The sequence below is a fragment of the Eumetopias jubatus genome, unplaced genomic scaffold, assembly GCF_037043125.1.
Source record: "Eumetopias jubatus isolate StellerSeaLion01/CBP00866 unplaced genomic scaffold, mEumJub1_p1.0 scaffold_2, whole genome shotgun sequence".
Lineage (NCBI taxonomy): Eukaryota > Metazoa > Chordata > Mammalia > Carnivora > Otariidae > Eumetopias > Eumetopias jubatus.
The window spans coordinates 44,749,794-44,771,993 of NW_028274808.1; the positions used below are offsets into that span (position 1 = coordinate 44,749,794).

Genomic DNA, 22,200 nt, shown 5'->3' on the forward strand with positions numbered 1-22,200 from the left:
GCGTCTCAGAGTTCTTTCGCAGCCTCGCGGAGGAAAGGGGAAAACCCTGTGGGAGTCCAGTGAGGTTTTGCGCCCTGACCGGTAGTGAGCCGACACCCTTCCAGCCTCTTCCCTCGGGGCGGGGGAAGGGAGGCAGGGCGGGAGGGTGTGAGCGGCGCCGCGGGGCGGGGCAGGGCGGGGCCGCCGGTGGCCCAATCCCCTTCTTTCCCCGCCCCTCCCCCGCCCCCAGGCCCCTTTCCACCAACGGAGCTCCGCGGTGGGCGGAGCCTGTCACGGCAGCCGTCCTGGGTGCGATTCCCCTCCCTCCGTTCTTCCTCCCTTTCTTTCTTTTTTTTTTTTTCCCCTTTCCTTTTTTTGTGAATGAAAAAAGGAGGTCGCGAGCGGTCCCCGGGACTGCAGCGCCAGGCGTCTTCGCGGCCGCGCCTTCGGAGCGGGTCGCGCGCGTAGCGGCGGCGGCCTCGCCCCTCTCCTCCTCAACTGCGCGTCGCCTCCAGCCTCCGCAGCCAGAGGACCCGCGGCGGCGGCGCGGCCCAGCCGCCCGAGGTCGGGCGGGCCGCGCGCAGCCCACTCCAGCGTGCCTCCATGACATTGGGCGCCCGGGGCGCGGGGAGATGCTGATCCGGAAGAGGCAATGGCTGCAGTGCCGCGCGTGCGGCCGCTCCCGGCCCGCTGTCCTGCCTGGGCTGCTCTGTCAGAGTTTCTGATCTAGCGCGACCCGGGCCCGGAGCCTGTAGCAGCAGCGGCGGCGGCGGCGGCAGCAGCGCGGCGGCGCCGGCATCGTCCTAACTTGCACGCGCGGAGTGACCCCAGACATTTCACTAAAATGAGCGTGCTTAGCAGGAAGAGATGTGTTCCTTACACTAGAAATTACCCCGTCACATGTAGTGGTGTAAGTAAATGATTAATTTCTATTACGGCCGGGTTGCAAGCTGCCTGGAAACGCGCCGCTGCGCCCTCCTGTGCCCTCCCCGGCCCTATCTGCGCCCCTTCTGAAGACTATCCCCCCCCCGGGCACCCCCTCTCCCCTTGGCTATAGCTTTGGCTGCTGGGGTCTCAGGGGGCGGGGGACTAACCTTTTCCGGGTTTTTCTAGAGAAAGGAAGATGACTTGATTGCCTTGGTGTGTCGTGGCCTTCCTCTTTCCCCATTTTTAAAAAATTTTTATTTCGTGTGTGTGTGTGCAGAGCAGCGTGTGAGGAATAAAGGTTCAGAGTGGTGGAAATGTTTCTGTTAAAAACCAGTGGAATTTGGATGTTTTGCTCGCCGTTCCGGAGACATTTCTTTCAACCCAACTCCATTGCAGTCTGTGCATCAGAGTTCTGGCAAACTATGGGAGAGATGCTTAACGTTGTTTGTTGATGTTTGAGAAGGTTTTTTTGAGTGTGTTTAGGTTTGCATTTTTTGTTATTTTTGTTATATCATTGTATATATTTTGTTAATATCATTCAAGATCCCTTTGAGCCTTGCTGTCCACTGGATCTGCAGGAGGGATTCATCTCCCCACCTTCCCCAATATTACAGTGTCAGCAACCCTGGTGAAAAGCCACCCTCTCTGGTCTTCTCTTCCCGATTCTCCCTTCCTCTCCATCCTCCTTGATTTTTACCTTCATTTTGAGAATATTCCTCCCTTTTGCATTTTGTAAGATGCAGGATGTGGGATATTGGTTGCTAGGAGACAGACCAGGCTCCCAGGGAGATTCTGTCGTTTCCTTGACAACCAGACTAGGGCAGCCACAGATGAACAAGCCTCCTATCAGCTGTGGGAGGGAAAGGGGGGCTTTTCTGGGCTCTGCAAAGAGTGTGTGTAGGGGTGTGGGGGTGGGACTGGGACCCGGTGAGGGTTGTAGCTAATCCGAGCACACCTGGCTTTTTGGCCTGGCTTGAGTACACAGAGCTGGGAGAGCAGTGGGCAGGAGGCTGATTGTGGAGAGGGGGACAGGGATCATGGGACAGGGTAGGGAAGGAGCACCTCTGTGACTCTGGGATCACTGAGGGAGAGGAATGAATTGGAGGTTGTGACACCCAGGGCAGGATGGCAAGGAAGCCATAGTCTGTGGAGGTTTGTCTAGGGGCTCAGAGGGACTGAGGATGAGGCAATTGTGCGGAAAAGTCTAGAGTCATTGAAGGAGAGAGTGCCAGAAGGGAAGGGGAAGTTGAGAAGCTCCTTGAGTGGGTTATATCATCATACATCAGCAATGATACAGTAAAGTAGCAATATTCTAAAGCAGAAATTCTATTACTGCGGGCTTTGGCACGCTATCTCCAGTACAGGATCCTCGTTTAAGACAGGCCTGATTTGACTAAAGAGTTTTGTCTGTTGGCTTAATTGGGCCAGTCTGTATCTTAAAGAGAGATAGAATTACATATATAGATATGTAATCTAGCATTATATAATACCAGATTACATAAGAAGACAAATATCTCCTTTCCACTTGGGCTCTCTTGGCACGAATTCACCAAGATTTGGGAAACTTTCTTCCAAAGCCCGCATACCCATTTTCCAGAAGGGCAGACTGATGCCCAGAGAAGCGAAGTGATTTGCCCTTTCCTAGATATGAAGTTTCCTAGATCTGAAGTCAGGCGGTTGGGACAGGGGTGAAGTGGGTGAGAATGATAAAAATAGGGGGGAAGTCCAAGGGTAAACAGGGGAAGGCTGCGGAGCGCTGGAGAGTGAATGGGAAGGGGCTGCCTAGCCAGGGAAGCACCCAGCAGGTCTGCTGTCTATACTCACGGCAGTGTTTGTTGCCTTCCTACTTGTTGGTTGGCTCACCCCTACTTAACCAGAGAGGTACATGAGGTGTGCAGGGGTATTTTAACCATAAACTCTCTGGTTTTGAATCAGCATTGCTCTACCGGTGTTCTGGCCTCCTCCTCATGGTCCAGATGCTCCTGGATTTACGAACTGATGCCCCTCCTCCATGCCTCCTCATCCCCCTTCTGCTTCCACACCCACAGGCCATTCGAATCTAAATTTGAAGAAAGAAGTTCTACTGGCGAGTGGGTTATAGTCTTTCTCCTCCAGCCATACATGTTCCTACTAGGGAGTCTGTTTTGTTCTTCAGTGTATAGAACTACAACCCAGGCGATTCCTTCCCAGTTGCCTGACTTGAGACCAGGACCCATCCAAGCGGGGTTCCCGGTCCTCAGCTCAGGAGAGAGCAGGGAGGAGGCAAGATGGTGCTTAGGACAATGGCTGGCCCACTGAGGAGGGTGAGGAGGGGTGGAGGAGGCAGGAGGAATCCTGCAGACGATTGCTCTGGAGACCGGGGAGGGGCTGCGTGGAGACCCCTTGTTTCGAGTTCAGATCCTGTAAAATTCCAAGGAGGAGGTGCTTGTCTCATTGAAAAGTCCTTGCTGCACTTTTTGCTTAGGTTGCTGAGATGTATCTACTCGCGCAAATCCCAGTTGCCATCGTTACTTGGATATTTCAGTTCTGCATTCCTGCATGCTGGCATCCAGTTACAGCCCGGCAGGAATGGAGCTGCTCGGTTGCTGCTGGTGGCCCGGCTCTCTGGCTGGATGGCTCAGCAGTGAGGGCGCCTGGACTGCCTCCAGGACACTTAGGAGCTCAGCCTTCCTTGGCCTAGGAAGGAGTCCTCAGGCTGCTCCAGCCCCCGGCTGACTTGGTGCACACAGGGAATGTGAGCAGGAGCAGGCCAGTGACCTAGGTGAAACCAAGTTCCGTAACAATGTCTGCCTTGCACCTACCCCTGCCTCCTCCCCTCAACCCTTTCGGGAGAGTAGATGCCACTGGGAGACTGCCACCGAAAGCCCCCTCACCCTCAAGCTGAGGGTCCCTTCCTGGTGACAGCTTTTTAAACACTGACATGACATTTCGACTACAGGAGGGCCTTCTTTTTGTTCATTTGAGGCCATCCCCCTCTGTGGGTGGACAAGGCACTGCCTCTCTGCTCAGCACAGAAGGAAACTGAGGCAAGCATTAGCCCAGAAATTCAGGCCCAAGTTTCTGACCCTCTGCTTCCCCCAGCAACCCCATTACCCATGCAGCCAATTGAGCAAGCAGCCTACCAGGAGTGTGCCAGGGGTCTGGGGGCTTCCAGCCTGAGAATCCTCCTCCCTGGGAAAGGAAGGCACAGAAGGGGGCATAGCTCACTCTCCCCGAGGCTGCATGTAGGATGCTTGGAGGGCATGTGTGAGTAGGGGCAGGAAGGCCCACTGGCCATGCATGGAGTGAATAGTCACAGACCCATGTTTATCTCCACTGCTGCTGAGTGAGCCCTGTAGGCAACATGACAGGCTCCGAGGAGGGGAGGGGAGGCCCATGGGCTGCTCGGGTGCCTCCAGAGGCATTGGGAGGAAGAATTCTAGCATCTCCCTGAAGGAGGCTGGGGGTTAGCCTTGAAGGGTAGCCATAGGCAAGCCAGGGCTTGAAAATCCACCACCAGGGAGAGAGGGAGGGAGGCAAAGGTGGAGGACAGGAGAGCTGCCACCCAGCTCTGACAAGTCCATTAAATTTTAAAGTGGTCCTGCCCTCTGGCCTGCTGGGAAGGGGTGGGGACCTGGCCAGTACTCTGCTTCTCTCAGCTATTTGCTTTTGTGCTGTCCAGGGGAGGAGAGCGTGGATGATGAGTGAGCTTCCCAGGAGGACCCTCCTCTTCCTGAGGGAGCGGGGACAGGCCCGGGGCAGGTTCTGCTGTGGGATCTCTCACAGGCCTCCCCCAGCCAGAAGCCCAGTGGGAGGATGATGGCAACAGGAGGCAGACGAGTGTTTCACGTGGTGCCACTGCGCCTCTGAGCCTGAACGGGCCCCCAGCTTCTCAGGCCCCGCAGAACGATTACCCAGAAAGCTACCCACTCCTTTCGCCCCCTCTCCATTCAAATGCTGGCAGAGGGGCCAGCCCCGGCTGAGGAGAGCGGCTGGCCCCGGCCGTCAGGGAGCTGGGGTGCGGAGTCATCTTGACCACTACACTCCTCTCCCTCAGGTCCCAATTAATGGATTCTGACATGGATTATGAAAGGCCAAACGTAGAGACCATCAAGTGTGTTGTGGTGGGAGACAACGCGGTGGGCAAGACCAGGCTCATCTGTGCCCGGGCCTGCAATGCCACCCTCACCCAGTACCAGCTGCTCGCCACCCATGTGCCCACGGTTTGGGCCATCGACCAGTATCGGGTGTGCCAGGAGGTAAGGCTGCAAGGCCGCTCGGCTGGGGGTCCGCCCCATGTACTTGGGCTTCTTCCCAAGCTGTAGCTCAGTGTCTCCAAATGTGGCCAGGCGTGTGCTGAGCTCACGGAGGCCCCTGGGGATGGGGCGGGAGCAGCTGAAGAGGAGGGAGCCCCAGGAGAGAGGGCTGAGGGGAGTCCACCCCAGGGGAGGGATCCCTAACCATTTGTGTTTTGCATGGCTGAGCTGGTGCCTGAGACCGAAGCTTTGCCTGGGGCATAGCATCTTTGTGCAATCACAGCCCCCAGTAATGGGGAGCACTGCGGGGAAGGGAGGGTGTTGGAAAGATGAGGAAGAAAGAAGCTGTCGGCTAAAACCAAAATCAGAGGCTTGTAATGTGCAGGTGAAGCTGGGAACAGGGCAGGCTCCCTGAGATCCCTTGCACCCCAGGACAGTCTGCCCTCTTAGAGGGTCTTCCCTTCCGGCCAGCTTAGAGCCCACTCTTGCCGTTGGCGTCTGCAGAGACGGCACCCGGAGAAAGTGCTGGGCACGGCACACAGAGGAAGCTGCCAGAACCCTAGCTAGCTCTGTCCCTTCACCCCCATGCCGTCTGGGAGCCTCAGAGGTGAGCCAGCGCCACCCTGAGCTGACGTGCAGAGGCCCCTAGAACTGTTGCCCTTGATTCCCACTCCTCTCCTCCCCACCCCCCACGCCCCACAGGTGCTGGAACGCTCCAGAGATGTGGTAGATGATGTCAGCGTCTCCCTCCGCCTCTGGGACACCTTTGGAGACCACCACAAAGATCGTCGCTTTGCTTATGGGAGGTAGGTAAGGCCTCCGGTTGCCTGCGGGGAGCCAGGTGGGTAGGTTTTCCCTGCTTTCCCAAGGAACAGCAATGCTGTGAAATTTCAGCTGGGAGGAGGGAGCAGAGAAAACAGCATGGCAGACCCTCACAGGGGAGGCAGCCCGGGGCAGTGGAAGGAGCCGGGTTTGGAGTCAGGAGGCCAGGTTGGACTCTCAGCCCTGCTACCTCTCAGCTCTGGGACTGTGCGCAATTAGGGGAACTGTTCTGAATTGACTTTCCTCAGCCATGGATTGTAAAATGGTAATTTCTAACCCATAAGATAGCCGTGAGGTCAAAATGAGGGTTTTCGGAAGCTCTAAAATGCTAAATTCGAGGCATATAAATTCAAGGTCCTATTATTATACATTCTGTGTAAGGTCATGTGAGCAGATGCCTATGACAGACATGGAATGTAGTGTTGTAGGGTGGGGTGGGTATGCATGTTCTCCCTTGTTCCAGGGGCGGGTAACCTACCACTAGCTTTCCCTGCCCATAACCTCGCTCTCCCACCCCCAGATCCGATGTGGTGGTTCTGTGCTTCTCCATTGCCAACCCTAATTCCCTCCACCATGTCAAGACCATGTGGTACCCAGAAATCAAGCACTTCTGCCCCCGAGCACCTGTCATCTTGGTGGGCTGCCAGCTGGACCTGCGCTATGCTGACCTGGAGGCTGTCAATAGGGCCAGGCGACCCTTGGCTAGGTAAGGGGTGCTGGTGCTAGGGAGGGGGAAGGAGGAAGACAGAGGGAGAGGGTGCATCTCCGTGGCTCCCTGTTCAGCCCTGAGGGAATCCACTGGGCCTCATCACACCTCACCCTCCATTTGAAGCAAGCCATGTGGGAGGCCAAAGAGTGTGCCCATTCATTCATTTGTTCATTTGTTCATTTGTTCATTTGTTCATCCATGCATCCATGCATCCATGCATCCATGCATCTCTTATACCCTGTGTGAGCAATCCTGGGCTAAGCACCATGGGAGGGAAGGAGAAAAGGAGGTAGTCTTTGCACAAATGGGGCTTATGATCACGCTGGGAGATGAACTCCATATATGGCCGTGTTAAAAACCAGCGTGGAACGTGGCATGCTAATTGCCAGAGAGGTGGTTAGTGCTGCCACTGCTTTGAGCTGGGGAGGGCGCGGGGCTGGCATAAATACGGAAGGCTTCCTGCAAGAAGAGGGAATTAGAAGTGGGCCTTGAAGGACTGGTAAAATTTGACTAGGCAGAGGAGAAAGGGCAGGAGTCGGACTGAAACAGACCCTGAGCAGTCCCCTACAGACCAGGCAGGCTCTGGAGAGCTGCCTCTCCCTGCCCCTCCCCTCTCCTCCTCTCCTGCCAACATGTTTGGTCTTCCTTCTTGAACCTACTAGGCCCATCAAGCCCAATGAGATCCTTCCCCCAGAGAAGGGCCGGGAGGTGGCCAAGGAGCTGGGCATCCCCTACTACGAGACCAGCGTGGTGGCCCAGTTTGGCATCAAGGACGTCTTTGACAACGCCATCCGCGCAGCGCTCATCTCCCGCCGCCACCTGCAGTTCTGGAAATCCCACCTCCGCAATGTGCAGCGGCCTCTGCTGCAGGCGCCCTTCTTGCCTCCCAAGCCGCCTCCCCCCATCATCGTGGTGCCCGACCCCCCCTCCAGCAGCGAGGAGTGCCCCGCCCACCTCCTGGAGGACCCGCTATGCGCGGATGTCATACTGGTGCTGCAGGAGCGGGTGCGCATCTTTGCCCACAAGATCTACCTCTCCACCTCCTCCTCCAAGTTCTACGACTTGTTCCTCATGGACCTGAGCGAGGGGGAGCTGGGGGGCCCCTCGGGGCCCGGGGGCCCCCGCCCAGAGGACCACCGGGGTCACCCTGATCACCACCACCACCATCACCACCACCACCACCATGGCCGGGACTTCCTGCTGCGGGCGGCCAGCTTTGACGTGTGTGAGAGCATGGAGGAGGGCGGGGGCTCTGGCCCTGCTGGGCTCCGTGCCTCCACTAGTGACGGGATCTTACGGGGCAATGGAACAGGGTATTTGCCCGGGAGGGGTCGAGTCCTGTCTTCCTGGAGCAGAGCTTTTGTGAGCATTCAGGAAGAAATGGCAGAAGATCCTCTGACCTACAAATCCCGGCTGATGGTGGTGGTAAAAATGGACAACTCCATCCAGCCAGGGCCCTTCCGGGCTGTTCTCAAGTACCTGTACACCGGGGAGCTGGACGAGAACGAGCGCGACCTCATGCACATCGCCCACATTGCCGAACTGCTTGAGGTCTTTGATCTGCGCATGATGGTGGCCAACATTCTCAACAATGAGGCGTTCATGAACCAAGAGATCACTAAGGCCTTCCATGTCCGCCGGACTAACCGGGTTAAGGAGTGCTTGGCAAAAGGCACCTTCTCAGGTATGGACTGTGCTTAGGAATTGACTGCCGGAGAGCAGGGGACTTCCCTCCAGTTAGCCTTCTGAAGAGTCTGCGTTGGTCCAATTAGCATTCTGAGTCATCTCAGCTGCCGATGTCCTGGAGACAGGGTGGCTCTGCTCCTGAAGCCTGGTCCCCAAGCCCAAGAGCTTGGTCAGGTAGCACTCTACATGAATGGCTTCAGGAGGAAGTGGGTTGTGTGGGCACAGTGTCGATCTTTGGGATGGGTTCTCCCACATCCTTTCACCACATCCTCATGTGATGCCTCTTCTCCTCCCGGACAGATGTGACCTTCATCCTGGATGATGGCACCATCAGCGCCCATAAGCCCCTGTTGATTTCCAGCTGTGACTGGATGGCCGCCATGTTTGGGGGGCCATTTGTGGAGAGTTCCACCAGGGAGGTAAGGCTAGGAGGGGAATAGGTGGGAAGGAGAGAGAGACCCACACCCTTCCCACCTGAGGCATCTGCCATTTACTGGTGCTTCCTTCAGTCAGTACTACCTTCTGTTACTGACTGTGTGCTTGCTCACCACTGAGTGACAGACTCGAGATAAGTTTAAGAGGTGGCTCCCATAGCCAAGGATCTTATGAAATTTCAAGACAGGGGATTATGGTGACATCTTCACTTTATGGTATAGAAAGCACTTTTGATCATTATCTCGTGTCTCACCTCACACACAGCTCCTGCACATGGCGTCGTGTTCTCACTTTACAAGGAAAGTGAGTCCCCAGGAAGTTAAGTGCCTGGTACAAAGTTAAATAAGTAGAAAGGAGAGGTTCGGACTTGAACTCAAGACTTCCGATTCCTTAGCTCTATACATTGTACCTTGCTTTCTCCCTAACACACGTGAGCCAAGGGGAAAAAATTCAGTGTGTGCTAACGCGACTCTATCACTGTTTTAAATGTAAGTCTTACTATTAGGTACGGTGAAGCCCACAGACCAGAAAATTGCCATTGGACAGAGAGACTTTTATACTCCCAGGTGTCAGTAGGAGGGGGCATGCATCATATAGGGGACCACACAGGGAAGCACCAGGGTCAGTCTTTAGGCAAAGGGAGTGAAGGGGACGCGAACAAGAGCCTTCACTGTAGTTTCTATGGGAAGGAACTGGTGAGGCAAGGGGAGCAGGCTTAGGATTGGGTTGTCTGAATAATTTCAGCAGGCTTTGGGGCTGTCCCAAGTCATCTGGCACCTGGGCTTGGGGTGACTAGGGCAGGGGATAGTGGTTGAGGGAATGAGCCTGATAAAGGAGGTGGCTGGGGTGTGGACACAGGACTGGTTGGTTTGCACGGGAAAGGCAGGCTGAGTACGTCCTTTACTGCCGCTAGCATTGGCTAGCCGTGGGAGGGGCAGCCCCGCTGGGTCAGCAAGGCCCCAGATGTCAAAGCAGCAGAGCTCAGACCAGAAAAAGAAATGCTTCATACAGTCACCTTTCCCTCTAATCAGCACTGCTCCGACTTGGCTGTTCCGTCACTGTTACGGCCACTTTCTCAGGCACCGAGACTGGAAACACAGAGTTGGACGGGACCTATCAGTGCATCCTTAGAAATAGTCTCTTCAGTCTGTTCTCTCCTTTCCCTTCGAGCAGCCGAGCAGAGTAGCTCAGGCTGGGGCCCTCAGTATTCTCTCTTTTCCGTGAACTCCTGTACCGTTAGTTGGCCACAGTCAGCCTCGCAGTTAACAAGGTACCAGTTTGTGCAACTGCTTGAGGTTCTGGGGGTCCACATGCCATTTTCTTGCCTGATCTGGGATTTCTTCCCTCCCCCCTCTCCCCAGCCCCGCTCTGCACGTCCTTTAGTAAGAGCTCACCCAACACTTGAGGGAAAAGACAGGACTGGGAACAACACAAGATAGCTTCCTGTGACGTAGAATGACAGTTTCTTAAGATTTCCGGGAAGGGAGTGCTTCCAGAAGGCTAAGTGGAGGGCTTGAACTGTGAGCTGGTCTCTGATCCTTGAAGCATGAGTGGGATTGGCTTCTGTGAGTGGAGCCCCAGGGGCTGGCCCGCCCCAGGCACTTCTCGGTGCCGCGTTAGAGCTCCAGATGACTCCCATGCAGCTTGGAGAGACTCGTGTCTGATGAGAAAGCAGTTTTTGTTGCAGCGCTGCTCGGAAGAGATCCCAGCGGCCCAAAGCAGCAGCTTCAGGCAGCCAGCAGGAAGCCAGCTGGTGTTGGCTTGGCTCCTTCGTACCCCACTTGCACTGCCCTCTGTAAGGCCAGGAAGGGCCAGGGTGTGTGGGTTCAGGTGGCAGGAAGGACTCCTTTGAGAGAGAGAGAGAGAGGGAGTGCACATTCGTGAATGTGGGGAGGAGCAGAGGGAGAGGGAGAGAGAGAGAGTCTCCGGCAGACTCTCCACTGAGCAAGCGTGGGGCTCGATCTCACGACCCTGAGATCATGACCTCAGCCAAACTCGAGAGTCTGAGTCTCAACCGATTGAGCCACCCAGGCGCCCTGAACGCAGGTCCTTTTAAAATGTCAGAGCGCTGCTCACTGGTGTGGTCAGCATGCAGGCTCAGTGCAGGGTTTTGCTCTGGGAGACAGGCCTTGGTGGGCCTTCGGAGCGGGTACAGGGGCAGCTCAGGAATGGCTGCCCATCCGGTGGAGCCAGCAAGGGGGCCAGGGCCTTTTGAGTGTCCCCGGCCTGAGCTCCTCCTTCCATAAGGCTGGGCCTCCCTGAGGCCTTCTGTCTCCCTTCCCCCGCAGGTGGCGTTCCCTTACACTAGCAAGAGCTGCATGAGGGCAGTGCTGGAGTACCTCTACACGGGCATGTTCACCTCCAGTCCCGACCTGGACGACATGAAGCTCATCATCCTGGCCAACCGCCTCTGCCTGCCGCACTTGGTTGCCCTCACAGGTACGCGGGGACCTCTCTGGGGGAGAAGCCAGGGAAACCATCCCCCCCCAGGTGCTGATTTCTCCTCTCACCTGCCTCCCCCAGGGGACAGGCTGCGAGCACCAAGGAAATGTGTTGACATAAAGTGAAATATGTCGATGCGCACTGGGGCTTGGGTGAGGCCATAGATGTAAAGAAGCACGTGTGAGAGACAGGATGGTGTCACGTGACAGGCTCTCTGCAAAGGGTTATGGGCCCCACGAAGCGGTATCCAGTAGATGACAGCGCTGGTGTTCCATCAGCTTCGCTTCGGCGGGGCACGCTTAAGTCAAGAGGAATAGAACGCCATTCCTCATTGCCCCCCTTTGGTTCCTCACCACCTGCTCTGTCTTCTTTCTTTCTTCTCATCCTTCTTCTGTTCCTCCTCCATCTTCACTTTCTGTCTCTTCCAGAAGCAGACAATAAACATTGACCTCCCATCCCCTAGATCCTTGAAAAGACCATGAGAGCTGGAGCTCAGCTTTGAGAATGGGCCTGGGGTGGAGCAGGGCCTGAGGCCACGGGGAAACTGCCCAGCAGGCGGTGGGGGGCGGTGGAGGGGCTGAGGGGCTGGAGAAGAGGAATGGTGCTATCCAGCTGAAGGGAGTGCTGCCACACGTTGGGATTGGTGTCTGCACTGTGTTGGTGTTGGTGTTGGCGCCTCTGCTGCTGTTGATATCGGGGTCCGTGTTCTTGGGTAGGTCAGGGGGCAGAGGGCAGAGCCTTAGATACAACTTGAGTTGAGATTCAGGGAAGGATCTAGCACCAGAGCTGCTGGGGCACTGGACCGATGGTCAAGACTGGGACTCACTTAGGAGGAAAACAGCAATACCGTGATGAGAAATTAGTTATAACATGGGGCTTGGTCATAGGAAGAAGGAAGAAATCGTTGATGAGAATTTGACTGTTAAGAGCTGAGCCTACAGAGAGAGTCCTAGTTGGAGACACAAAGGGCTTTAGGGTGGGGAGCAAGAGAGGCTTCTAAAGATCACAGCTGCGACAGTATGTCCACCGTAGCTGCCCGTGGAAAGTGGTGTGGTCTTCACAGAGCACAGACGACTTCCAAACTCTTGGACCTAGTAATTCACCTTTTGAAAGACTATCTCCAAAGATATGACCCAAAGCAAAATATGTATAAAGATGTTCCTGTAAGTTTGCTTCATCATGGCGGGCGATCGGAAACAAGTCAGCTGTTGCCAGTGTTACACTGTGCCGCTGTGTGGAGAGGCTTGTAGAAAATACCCATTGAATGACTTTTCTGGGAGACGGTCCATACAAATGACAAAGTATACAGATATGTGTCATGCACATGCTTGTCAAGGAGCAGTGGGAAATGCCGAGCATGGTATATTTGGTGATGCTCTAGGTTTTGGGAGATATGCTTTCTATGAAGTTATTAATTCAAGCTTAAAACTTTTTCATTGTTCAATAGAGCACAAATGCATGAAACATATGTTCGGCTTCATGAATTATTATAGAGTCAAAGGACCCGTGTCAGGAGCTAGCTCCTTGCCGGCCATAGCAGAAGCCCTCGGCCTGTCCCCGCCAGTCACAGGTCCATCCACGTCCTCAGGAGTAACACTTTGCCTATTACTCCTTTGTAGGGTATTTTTTTATTGGCCTCACTTCTTTCTCTTCATAGTTTTATCTTCCATGTGTGCATCCTTAAACACCAAAGCATGGTCTTATTTTTTAAATGCCTCTTAAATTTCTCCTAATCTAAAGGTTCCTTGTCCATTAAATTTTTTTTTCCCTTGCAGTTTATCTATTGGAAGAAACCCACTGATGTTCCAGAAAATCTAGATTTTTCACTGACTGGCCATTGGGTCTAGGGGCTAGATCGGATCCATATTCAATTTTCTTTTGCTAAAACAACTTTATAGGTTATTGCTGTTTTGTTTTGTTTTAAGATCTTATTTTTAAGTAATCTCTGTACCCAGTGTGGGGCTTGAGCTCACAACCCCGAGATCAAGGGTCACATACTCCACCAACTGAGCCAGCCAGGCGCCCCATTTCTGTTTTTCATCAAGAAGCTTTGTCTCTTTTTGTGATCTTTTTTGTGATGTTAGCAGCCACTGAGTATCATTGCCTGAATCCATTGATTCATGAGGTGTTGTGAAATGATAATATTCCAATTCAGTCATTCCTTCTTTGTCTGTTGGAATATGTTGAAAAAGAGAGCAGCTTCCCCTCACCTACTCTTTGCTTACCCAGTGGTGTGGTTCACATAGGAAGGGCAGATGAATGCTTGGTTGTATCCTTTTATTTACCGGTCTTCGAGATAAATTTGTTTCCCATCACCCTTTGTGGGTGTCTGATCAGTTCTTATTTTTAAGTGTTATTACAAACATACTCGATTGGTTTCAAATAATTACAGTTATCTTTATTGAAGCTGGAATACCACACTGCACCTTTTGCCAGCAGGCGTCTTTTCAGGTTGGCACCAGAATGAGCTTTCTGGTTGTGTGGAACGACAAGATGTTCCAGGTTCATTCTGTACATCTCCTGCTGCAGACCTCGAATCAACCATCTCTCTAAGAAGTCTGTTTCTTATAGTTGGACATGGTATTTCAAGACTATAATCTGAGCATTAGGGATGCACATGACTATACTGCATTGTCGTCTCTTGTTTCTAGGTCTTTTCTTAGATCTGGGAAATAGATTTTAAAGTTTGTTTATTTATTTGAGAAGGGGAGAGAGAGAGAGAGAGAGAGAGAGAGCGAGCATGAACAGGGGTAGGGGAGGAGCAGAGGGAGAGAGAATCTTAAGCAGGCTCCATGTCCAGTGTGGAGCCTGACACGGAGCTTGATCTCACAACCCTGAGATCACGACCTGAGCCAAAATCACAAGTCGGGTGCTTAACCAACCGAGTCACCCCGGCGCCCCCATGAAGATAAAATACCTCATGAGTTTATACTGATACAGTTAAACTTCAGGATTAAGAGTGTTTACTTCTTTAATATAAATGTTTTAACATAAAATATAAGGTCTGTTCACAATTTGTTATAAAATTTCAGTGAACACAAACAACTAGATTCAATCCATAGTTGTAATTCGTAGTTCTCAGCACAGCTGGGAGTTACCACCCTCTTTCATCCGTGTCAATGGCTGGTTCTGCTGGGGGCTTTCACCCTACATATACCAGACCACTGGGGGCAACAAATGTAGTTGGAACAGTTCTCCTGCTTGAGTCTAACTAACATCCCCTTTTACTGCCCCAGCCCCGCTCCAATGGGAAAGTCTTGCTGTAATCCCAATTTCCTCACCGGTGGAGCAGACTTCAATCACCTGTGGTCTTTCCTGGCCTGCTGGGACTTGCCAGTGGGCCCTCCTGTCTGTCTGCCCTGCAGTGGGTCCCTGCCGGGGGTAGAAGTGAGTGCATGTCCATTCATGTGGTTCTTCAGCTGATTCCTGACTGTGTGTGTCACAGAGCAGTACACAGTGACCGGGCTGATGGAAGCAACTCAGATGATGGTGGACATTGATGGGGACGTCCTCCTGTTCCTAGAACTGGCTCAGGTATGATGGCAGGGGAAGGACTCTCTCCACCGTTCTTGACTCTGGGCTCTGTCTGCCCATTGGCAGGGACTGAAGAAGGCTGGCAGGCGGTGGGTAGGAAGGGAGCCCGCTGTTAGACTTGGTTCCTGGATTGGGCAGGGCCTGCCTCATCGTCCATGCCAGAGGATTCACTCTGACATGCCGAGAGGAATGGGACTGGCGGGAAGGGACTGAGGCTTTGTACGACCATAGGGCAGGGGACAGAAGCCCAGTCTCGTACATACACGTGGTTGCAGCATGCCTGAGGTCACTGAGGACTCTTCATCTAAAATGGGCTGCCCACCTCCTTATTCCCAAGCAAACAAGCAAAGTCTCGCACACGGCCCTCCGAGTGCATCAATTCTGCCACTAGAAGCCAGCTCATGAAGTGGACGTTGCAGCTTTGAGGCATGTGGACACAGTTGGGGAAGTCGGCCCTCTAAGCCTGGTTGTGTACCCCTCCGTGCAGGCTGCTCTGGCCCCCGGTGGGCGGAGGAGGACATCTCCAGGGGGGATCTAAGGAGGACGGACATGGTAGGAAGGCACCACACGCATCTATGGATTCTGTGGGTGCTGGGGGCAGGACAGAGGTGACCTGATGTGACGGGGGTGGTGGTGGCGCCAAGGAGCAAATTAAGTGTTTCCTCACACTTCTGTGTGGGTTTGCCTCTCAAGAGGGGCTCGTTACAACTGCAGGGCTTTGCCCATCTGCACCAAAGCTTGGGCTCTGAGGACAGCTACGGGTGTCTGTGTGGACCCTCCCTGGGGCTCCAGCGTAGGTGCTCCTTTTTGTCCCCAGTTCCACTGCGCGTACCAGTTGGCCGACTGGTGTCTTCACCACATCTGCACCAACTACAACAATGTGTGCCGCAAGTTCCCCCGAGACATGAAGGCCATGTCCCCAGGTAAGCGTCTCCTGCAGGACCTGTGTGTGCTCCTCCCGCATGCCTACGGGGCCAGATCTCTGACTCGACCCCAGGGCGTCCAGAAGCTGCCAGAGACCCTTGGGTTGGACTTGAGCTGGGGCGGGGGGGGTGGCGGGTAGCTGGCAAAGGTGTATCCAGCCAAACAGAGGGGAGCCCAGGAAAAGATCAGGGCAGCTGGGGACCTCAGGCAATTCACTTTACCTCTCTGGGCTCCTATTTCTCACAAGTACAAAGAAGGCGTTGGACTTTTGGTATTTTTCAGACCTGGTATTTTTTGGGGGGGAGGTGTATTTTGGTATTTCGGACTTGGTATTTTTTTTTTTAAAAGATTTTATTTATTTATTTGACAGAGAGAGACACAGTGAGAGAGGGAGCACAAGCAGGGGGAGTGGGAGAGGGAGAAGCAGGCTTCCTGCAGAGCAGGGAGCCTGATGCGGGGCTCGATCCCAGGACCCTGAGATCATGACCTGAGCCGAAGGTAGACGCTTAACAACTGAGTATTTTTGAGACAGGGCTCCACAATAAGAACTCTATTTTGTTGTGAGCCAGTACACATATTAAAAAACTATGAATTATTTTTAATGCGGCTTATGACCCACCACACTGATTTCACAACCTAGAAATAGGCACAGCTTGGATCACCCAGGTCCAGATGTCCTCTGAGGTCCCTGCGGTTCCACCTCTGCTTAATTAATGTCTCCAGTCCTGGGGCCCAACAGGAAGTGCACGGGCTCCCGGGAGCGGTGTCGTGGCCCCCTGAGTTCCTGCCACTATGCATTCTTCAGGTCTTCACTGGGCGCCCCGCACTCTCCCTGCTGCCCGGTCCTCCCGCACCGACCCCACCCGCACGCTCTCCTTTACACCCTGCGGGCGTTTTCTTTCGCAAGCACAGCTCCAACCACATCACTGCCTTGGTCCAAACCTTCCACACCTTCCGCGCCTGCCACGCCTTCCGGAATCAGTCCGAACCCCTCGGCCTAGCCTTCCGTCCAGGCCGACCCGCCTTGTCCTCTTGCAGCCCTCCCTCCGCTTCCCTCAGAGGCCAGCTCTCGGCCGCCTGTGCTGCCACCCCAGCTGGGCCCAGCAGCTTGCTGCCCTTCTCCCTCCTCACGCTCCGTCGCAGCCTGGTGCGTTCCCAGCGCGCAGGAAGCCCATCTAGGTTGTCCCTCGGCCACGGAGCCCGGCGGAGCGGAAGTGCCTTGCCCCAGCCCTGGCGCTGGCTTTCTTGAGGAAGCTCTGCAGCGACACGGAGGGCTCTGAAGGCAGGGCTGACGCTCTGGCCCCTGGGACTGGGCGTGCCCCGGAGGGTCCCCAGGGTAGAAGTGTCAGGGAGGGAGCGGGGGGTGGGGAGGGTAGGCGGGTGGCCCCTGGACACCCCCCCCCCCCCCCACATCCCGGTGCCGGCCTTCTAACCAAGCCCTACTGCGCTGTGCTCCAGAAAACCAGGAGTATTTCGAGAAGCACCGCTGGCCGCCCGTCTGGTACCTGAAGGAGGAGGACCACTACCAGCGGGCACGGAAGGAGCGCCAGAAGGAGGACTACCTCCACCTGAAACGGCAGCCCAAGCGGCGGTGGCTGTTCTGGAACAGTCCCTCCTCGCCGTCCTCTTCTGCGGCCTCCTCGTCATCCCCCTCTTCGTCCTCGGCTGTGGTCTGAGATGCTGCCACCCTTTCTGGCCCTGCTGCCCTTCCCCCACTCCCCCCCCCCCCCCCGCCCCTCTGCTCTTCTGCATCGCCCCCTCCACCTTCCAGGGACAAGAGGACCCACGGAACCAGGACCCTAAGGGCAGCGCTGTTCTCAGCAGCCAACGTAGCTGGGGGGGGGGGCTTGTGGGTCAGTACGGGGACCCCCTGCAGGGGACTGCGGTTCCAGAGCAGGGCAGGGAGGCAGACGGCTGCTGGGAGGTGGGGGGGGGGAAGGCACCGAGAGCTTTGGCATCTGACTCTGGGCTAGAGAACGCTGGCGTCCATGGGAGACTCTCCCAGCCGTGAGGCTGTGTCGCTCGGTCTGTGGAGGCAGCCCCCTCCCCGGGAGTGGCTGTGCTCGGGGAGGGTCCTGTCTCTCTTGGCCACGTTTTTCCATCCACGGACCTGAGGGTGGCAGATGTTCTGTGGGCAGTTTCCACACAGCACCTACTCAGCTCCTCACCGGAGAAGTCAGGGTAGAAATGAAGCGTTCAGACCCAGCTCGAGGCTTCCACATCCTGGGGTGCGGCTGCCGAGGCCACGGGTGGGAAGGCTTGCACTCTGGCAAGCATCCCTCCCTCCCAGGGCGGTAGGTGGCCAGGCCTGATCGAGGATGGCAGAGCCTGGTCAGAGCTTTAGGCCTAGGAGCAGCGCCTCGTGGTGCCGTGAGAAACTTCTCCCTCCCTGTGCTTCACCACTCAGATCCAGAGATGGGAACCAAAGGAAACAGGTGGAACAGGGGAGAGGAGAAAGTGGGGGGGGGGGTGTCTGGGTGCAGCAACCCCATGCTCTCTGGGCTCCTCCCCCTGCCTCTGGTTAGCACGGCCTCTTAGCACGGTGGGGCAAAATTAGCAAACAAAACAAAACAAAACAAACAAACCCCCAAACAACAGCAAAAGCACCACCAACAAAAACATGTTGGCCTCTATCCCCTCAAAGAAAAGAAACAAGAACAGAAAAAGCCCCTGTGTCGCTTACAAAGTGGGGCCTCCGTGTTGATGAGACAAGAGCGTAGGCCGTGGAAGTGATTCCAGTGCCTGTGGGGAAAGGACTCGTCACCCACTGCGGCTGGGGATGCCCAGACCCTGCCGGCTGGCTCCGGGGACAGCACGAGTTCTGAGTTAGCGTGCTGGGATGGAGGCTTCGGGGGCAGGGGCAGGGGGGTCTCAGGGCTTGAACATGGTATTGGACCCCTGCCTTGGCCCATCATGAGAATCTGTTCTCCTCCTCTCAGGATGTGAATGTGGGGGGGGGGGCGGTCAAAGGTCAGGGGAAAGGGCACCGACTTGGAGAATAGGAATCCGGGTAATGAAGGATCACAGGACGTGACCTCACTTAGTGCTAGTTGTGGGGTGGGGAGGGTGAGGAAGGGAAGGAGGAAAAGGGGAAATGTGAGCAGGGACAAAGCAAAGTCAGTCCCGGGAAGAGGGAGACCAGACCGGAGGATTGTGGGGGCTAAGACAGCAGCTTGTAACCCCATGGGGAAAAGCTGGGCCACATTTTACCTCTCCCGGTTTTGTGATTCTGACCCATATTTCAGCCCCCACACCGTATGTCGTCTTAAAAGCCAGAGTCCCACTGATGACGAGTGGAAGCCTGGGGTGGGCTCCACCAGCAAGACCCTGGCTTCAGGTCTGGGGTCAAGCAAACCCAGAAACAGGAAAAGTCTGGAACAATTCTGTGGTACTGAGACCTAGAGATCTGATGGTAAGTCATTGTCAAGAGAAGGAGTGGGAGGTGGCAGGCCAGGCGGGTCTAGGGTGGCACCCCCTGTTGTCTAAGCCGCCTCCCCTTCTCTAGGGTGGCTGGCCGGCTGGCAGGCCAGACGTCTGCTCCTGCCTGCTCCGTTCTCATCCTTGGCATCAGGGCGAGGCTGAGGAGCCAGGGGGCAAGGGCAGGAGGCAGCTCGCAAGGAGAGTGCAGCTCTGCACCCAGCACCCTTCTCTGGGGAAGGGAACCAGAGGTGTGGCCATGGGGTCTCCCGGGAATTCCTGGTGAGAGGGAAAGCAGAAACCTAAAGTCCAGGGGGAGGGGGAATGGGGGGCTGAGCAGTATGGCCTGCCGATGAGGATGCGAAAAGGCCAAGGGGGTGCAGGGAGCCCATGGGAGAGGAGCCACAGGACCATCCTGGCAACCTGGCAACCATCCTGGCTCACCCCTCAGGGACCCACTGTCCCTTCCTAGCCACACTCTGGGGGCCCAGCAGGCCCAGGTGCAAACCAGAGACACCACCTGGGGAGGCTGTGGGGGAGCCAGGTCAGGGCTGGTGACCTCCCAGGAGAGAAGGAGGGAGGAGGAGCAGAATTCCAGTCCCACAAGAACCTGGCATTTGGAAATGCAGGGAGACAGGAAGGACAAGTCACAGGAACACACCCCCCTGTACTCATGTCGCTCAAAGCTGCTTCAGAGGAGAGTGGGAGGGTGGGGGAGAAAACACACACACACCTCTTTTTATATAAGGTTTCATATTTAATTTGGTCATGAATTCATAATACATGAGTATTTTGTACCTAATCGCCTTCTTTGTGTTGTTTGATAATGTCCAACCACCTCTCCAGAGGAGGCACCTTCCACTGGAGAGAAGCATGAAAGGACACCAGTCGCCCATGAAATGCTAAGTGCCTGTTGAGGGCCAAGTGCCATTTGGACTGGGTCAGCTCTGTGCTCTGATGCAGCTTACCTTAAATGAATAAGCATGACCAACTCTGATAAGGCACTCAAGTCCTCTGAGAAAGGGACTGCAGGTGCACTGAAGGCTGACTAGCAAAAATCCGTGGCTCCTTCTGAAGATACAAGCGCCCTGCATGGAACCCTGAGTCTTCCAGGAAAGGGAAGGGGTGGGGAACCTCTGGCAGGAAGTGGGAGAGGGAGGTAAACAGCAAGGCCATGAGGTTTGTGCCCCTACCGAACTCTGCTAGAACATCAATTCCCTGAATGTGCCTAAAGTGTTCAGGTGATTCCAGTTTGGGCCCAGCCCTACCAGTCTGGGCACACACAGACCTTTGAGGTGGGGAAGCCTGAGAACCCTGAGAATAAACTCTGTACCATTATCCTGCCAGGACTGGAACATGGGTGTGGTGGGAGGAGAGCTGAAGATGAAGATGGGGCCAAAGGTCCACACTCGTGACCTGCAATGCAATGGCACATGACATAGAACCTATCTGCCACCTCAGCTCTAACCCATCTCCCACCCCCACCCACGTCCATCGGTGAGAAAGAGGCCCACCCAAACACAGGGATGCACAAGGATACCCCTTCTTCTCACTCTCCCTACTTGGAAACATCAGCCTATAAGTAATGTAAATAATCATACACCCACAAAATAAGGGGAAAGGGTGGGCACTTTAGAAGTTTCTGGCCATCAGATCCTGGAAAGCTCAAGCTGCATTTGAGGGAGAACCGGAACCCACCCAGGCCATCCAGAGGTGGGCTTTTTCGTCTTTCCCCTTTGTGTTTGTACTCATTCTATGGTTGCCTGCTCCCATTCAGGCAACCCGTGCAATCAGACTAGTAAGTGCATTTCAAAAGGTTCTACATGCTCACAGAAATCAAAAATACAAATCAGAATACAAAAATATAAAAATAGGAAGATGCACATCTTATAGCATTAATAGATATAAGTAAATGCAAGCATGCCAACATGGCTGCGCCTTACTATATAACAAATACAAGTAAAAAGTGCAATTCTCTTAGAATGAAGTCCCATGAATTGGAAAGAATGACACCCTAAAACAACTCGCAGTACACATATGAACATACACAGGCACCTTAAACCTGATACTGCAGGTTTGCTTCCAGACCACCCCAATAAAGCAAATATCGCAATAAAGCGAGTCAAATGAGTCTTTTGGTTTCCCAGTGCATACAAAAGTCATATCTGCACCACGCTGTAGTCTATTAAATGTGCAATAGCATTATGTTTAATAACCATGTATTAAATTAAAAAATACTTTATTACTTTAAAAAATGCCAACCATCATCTGAGCTTTCAGCGAATTGTAATCTTCTTGCTGGTGGAGGCTCTTGCCTCGCTGTTGGTGGCTGCTGACTGATCAGGGTGGTGGTTGCTGAAGGTGGGAATGGCTGTGGCAACTTCTTAAAATAAGACAACAGTGACGTTGGCCGTGTTGATCGACTCTTCCGATTTCTCTGTATCACCGCGATGCTGTTCGATAGCATTTTACTCACAGTAGAACTTCTTGCAAAATCGGAGTCAGTCCTCTCCAACCTGCCGCTTCTCTATCAACTAAGTTTATGCAATGCTCTAAATCTGTTACCATCTCAACAATCTTCCCAGCGTCTTCCCCAGGAGTAGATTCCATCTCAAGTAACCCCTTTCTTTGCTCATCCATGAGCGGCAACTCCTCATCTGTTAGTTTGATCACGAGATGGCGGCCATTCAGTCCCAGCTTCAGGCTCCACTTCCTGTTCTAGTTCTCTCGCTCTCTCCCCCACACTTCCTCCTCTGAAGCCTTGAACCCGCCAGGGTCATCCATGAACGTTGTGACCGAATTCTTCCAAGCTCCTGTTCATGTTGATATTTTGACGTCTTCCCATGAATCACGTATGTTCTCCGTGGCACCTAGAATGGCGAATCTTTGCCAGAAGGTTTTTCAATTTGCTTTGCCCAAATCCATCGGAAGAATCGCTGTCTATGGCAGCCACCACCTTACAAAATGTATTTCCTAAATAAGAAGACTTGAGGATCAAATGCCTCCTTGCTCGCCGGGCTGCAGCATGGCTGCTGTGTCAGCAGGAAACAACCATCGTCTCGTTCTACTTCTCCATCACAGCTCGTGCGT

The 22,200-nt window shown here is 54.3% G+C and overlaps 1 protein-coding gene across 1 annotated transcript; it reads left to right on the forward strand.

Annotated features, from left to right (window-relative positions):
* The first annotated feature begins 346 nt into the window (after window positions 1–346).
* Window positions 347–17,399, forward strand: RHOBTB2 (Rho related BTB domain containing 2). The gene is made up of 10 exons (XM_088020995.1): window positions 347–889; window positions 4,943–5,144; window positions 5,844–5,947; window positions 6,484–6,669; window positions 7,335–8,356; window positions 8,659–8,777; window positions 11,082–11,232; window positions 14,681–14,769; window positions 15,587–15,692; window positions 17,152–17,399. The coding sequence occupies exons 2-10, from the start codon at window positions 4,953–4,955 to the stop codon at window positions 17,367–17,369; spliced, it is 2,187 nt and encodes a 728-aa protein (XP_087877121.1). The 5' UTR covers window positions 347–889; window positions 4,943–4,952; the 3' UTR covers window positions 17,370–17,399.
* Window positions 17,400–22,200: the final 4,801 nt, after the last annotated feature.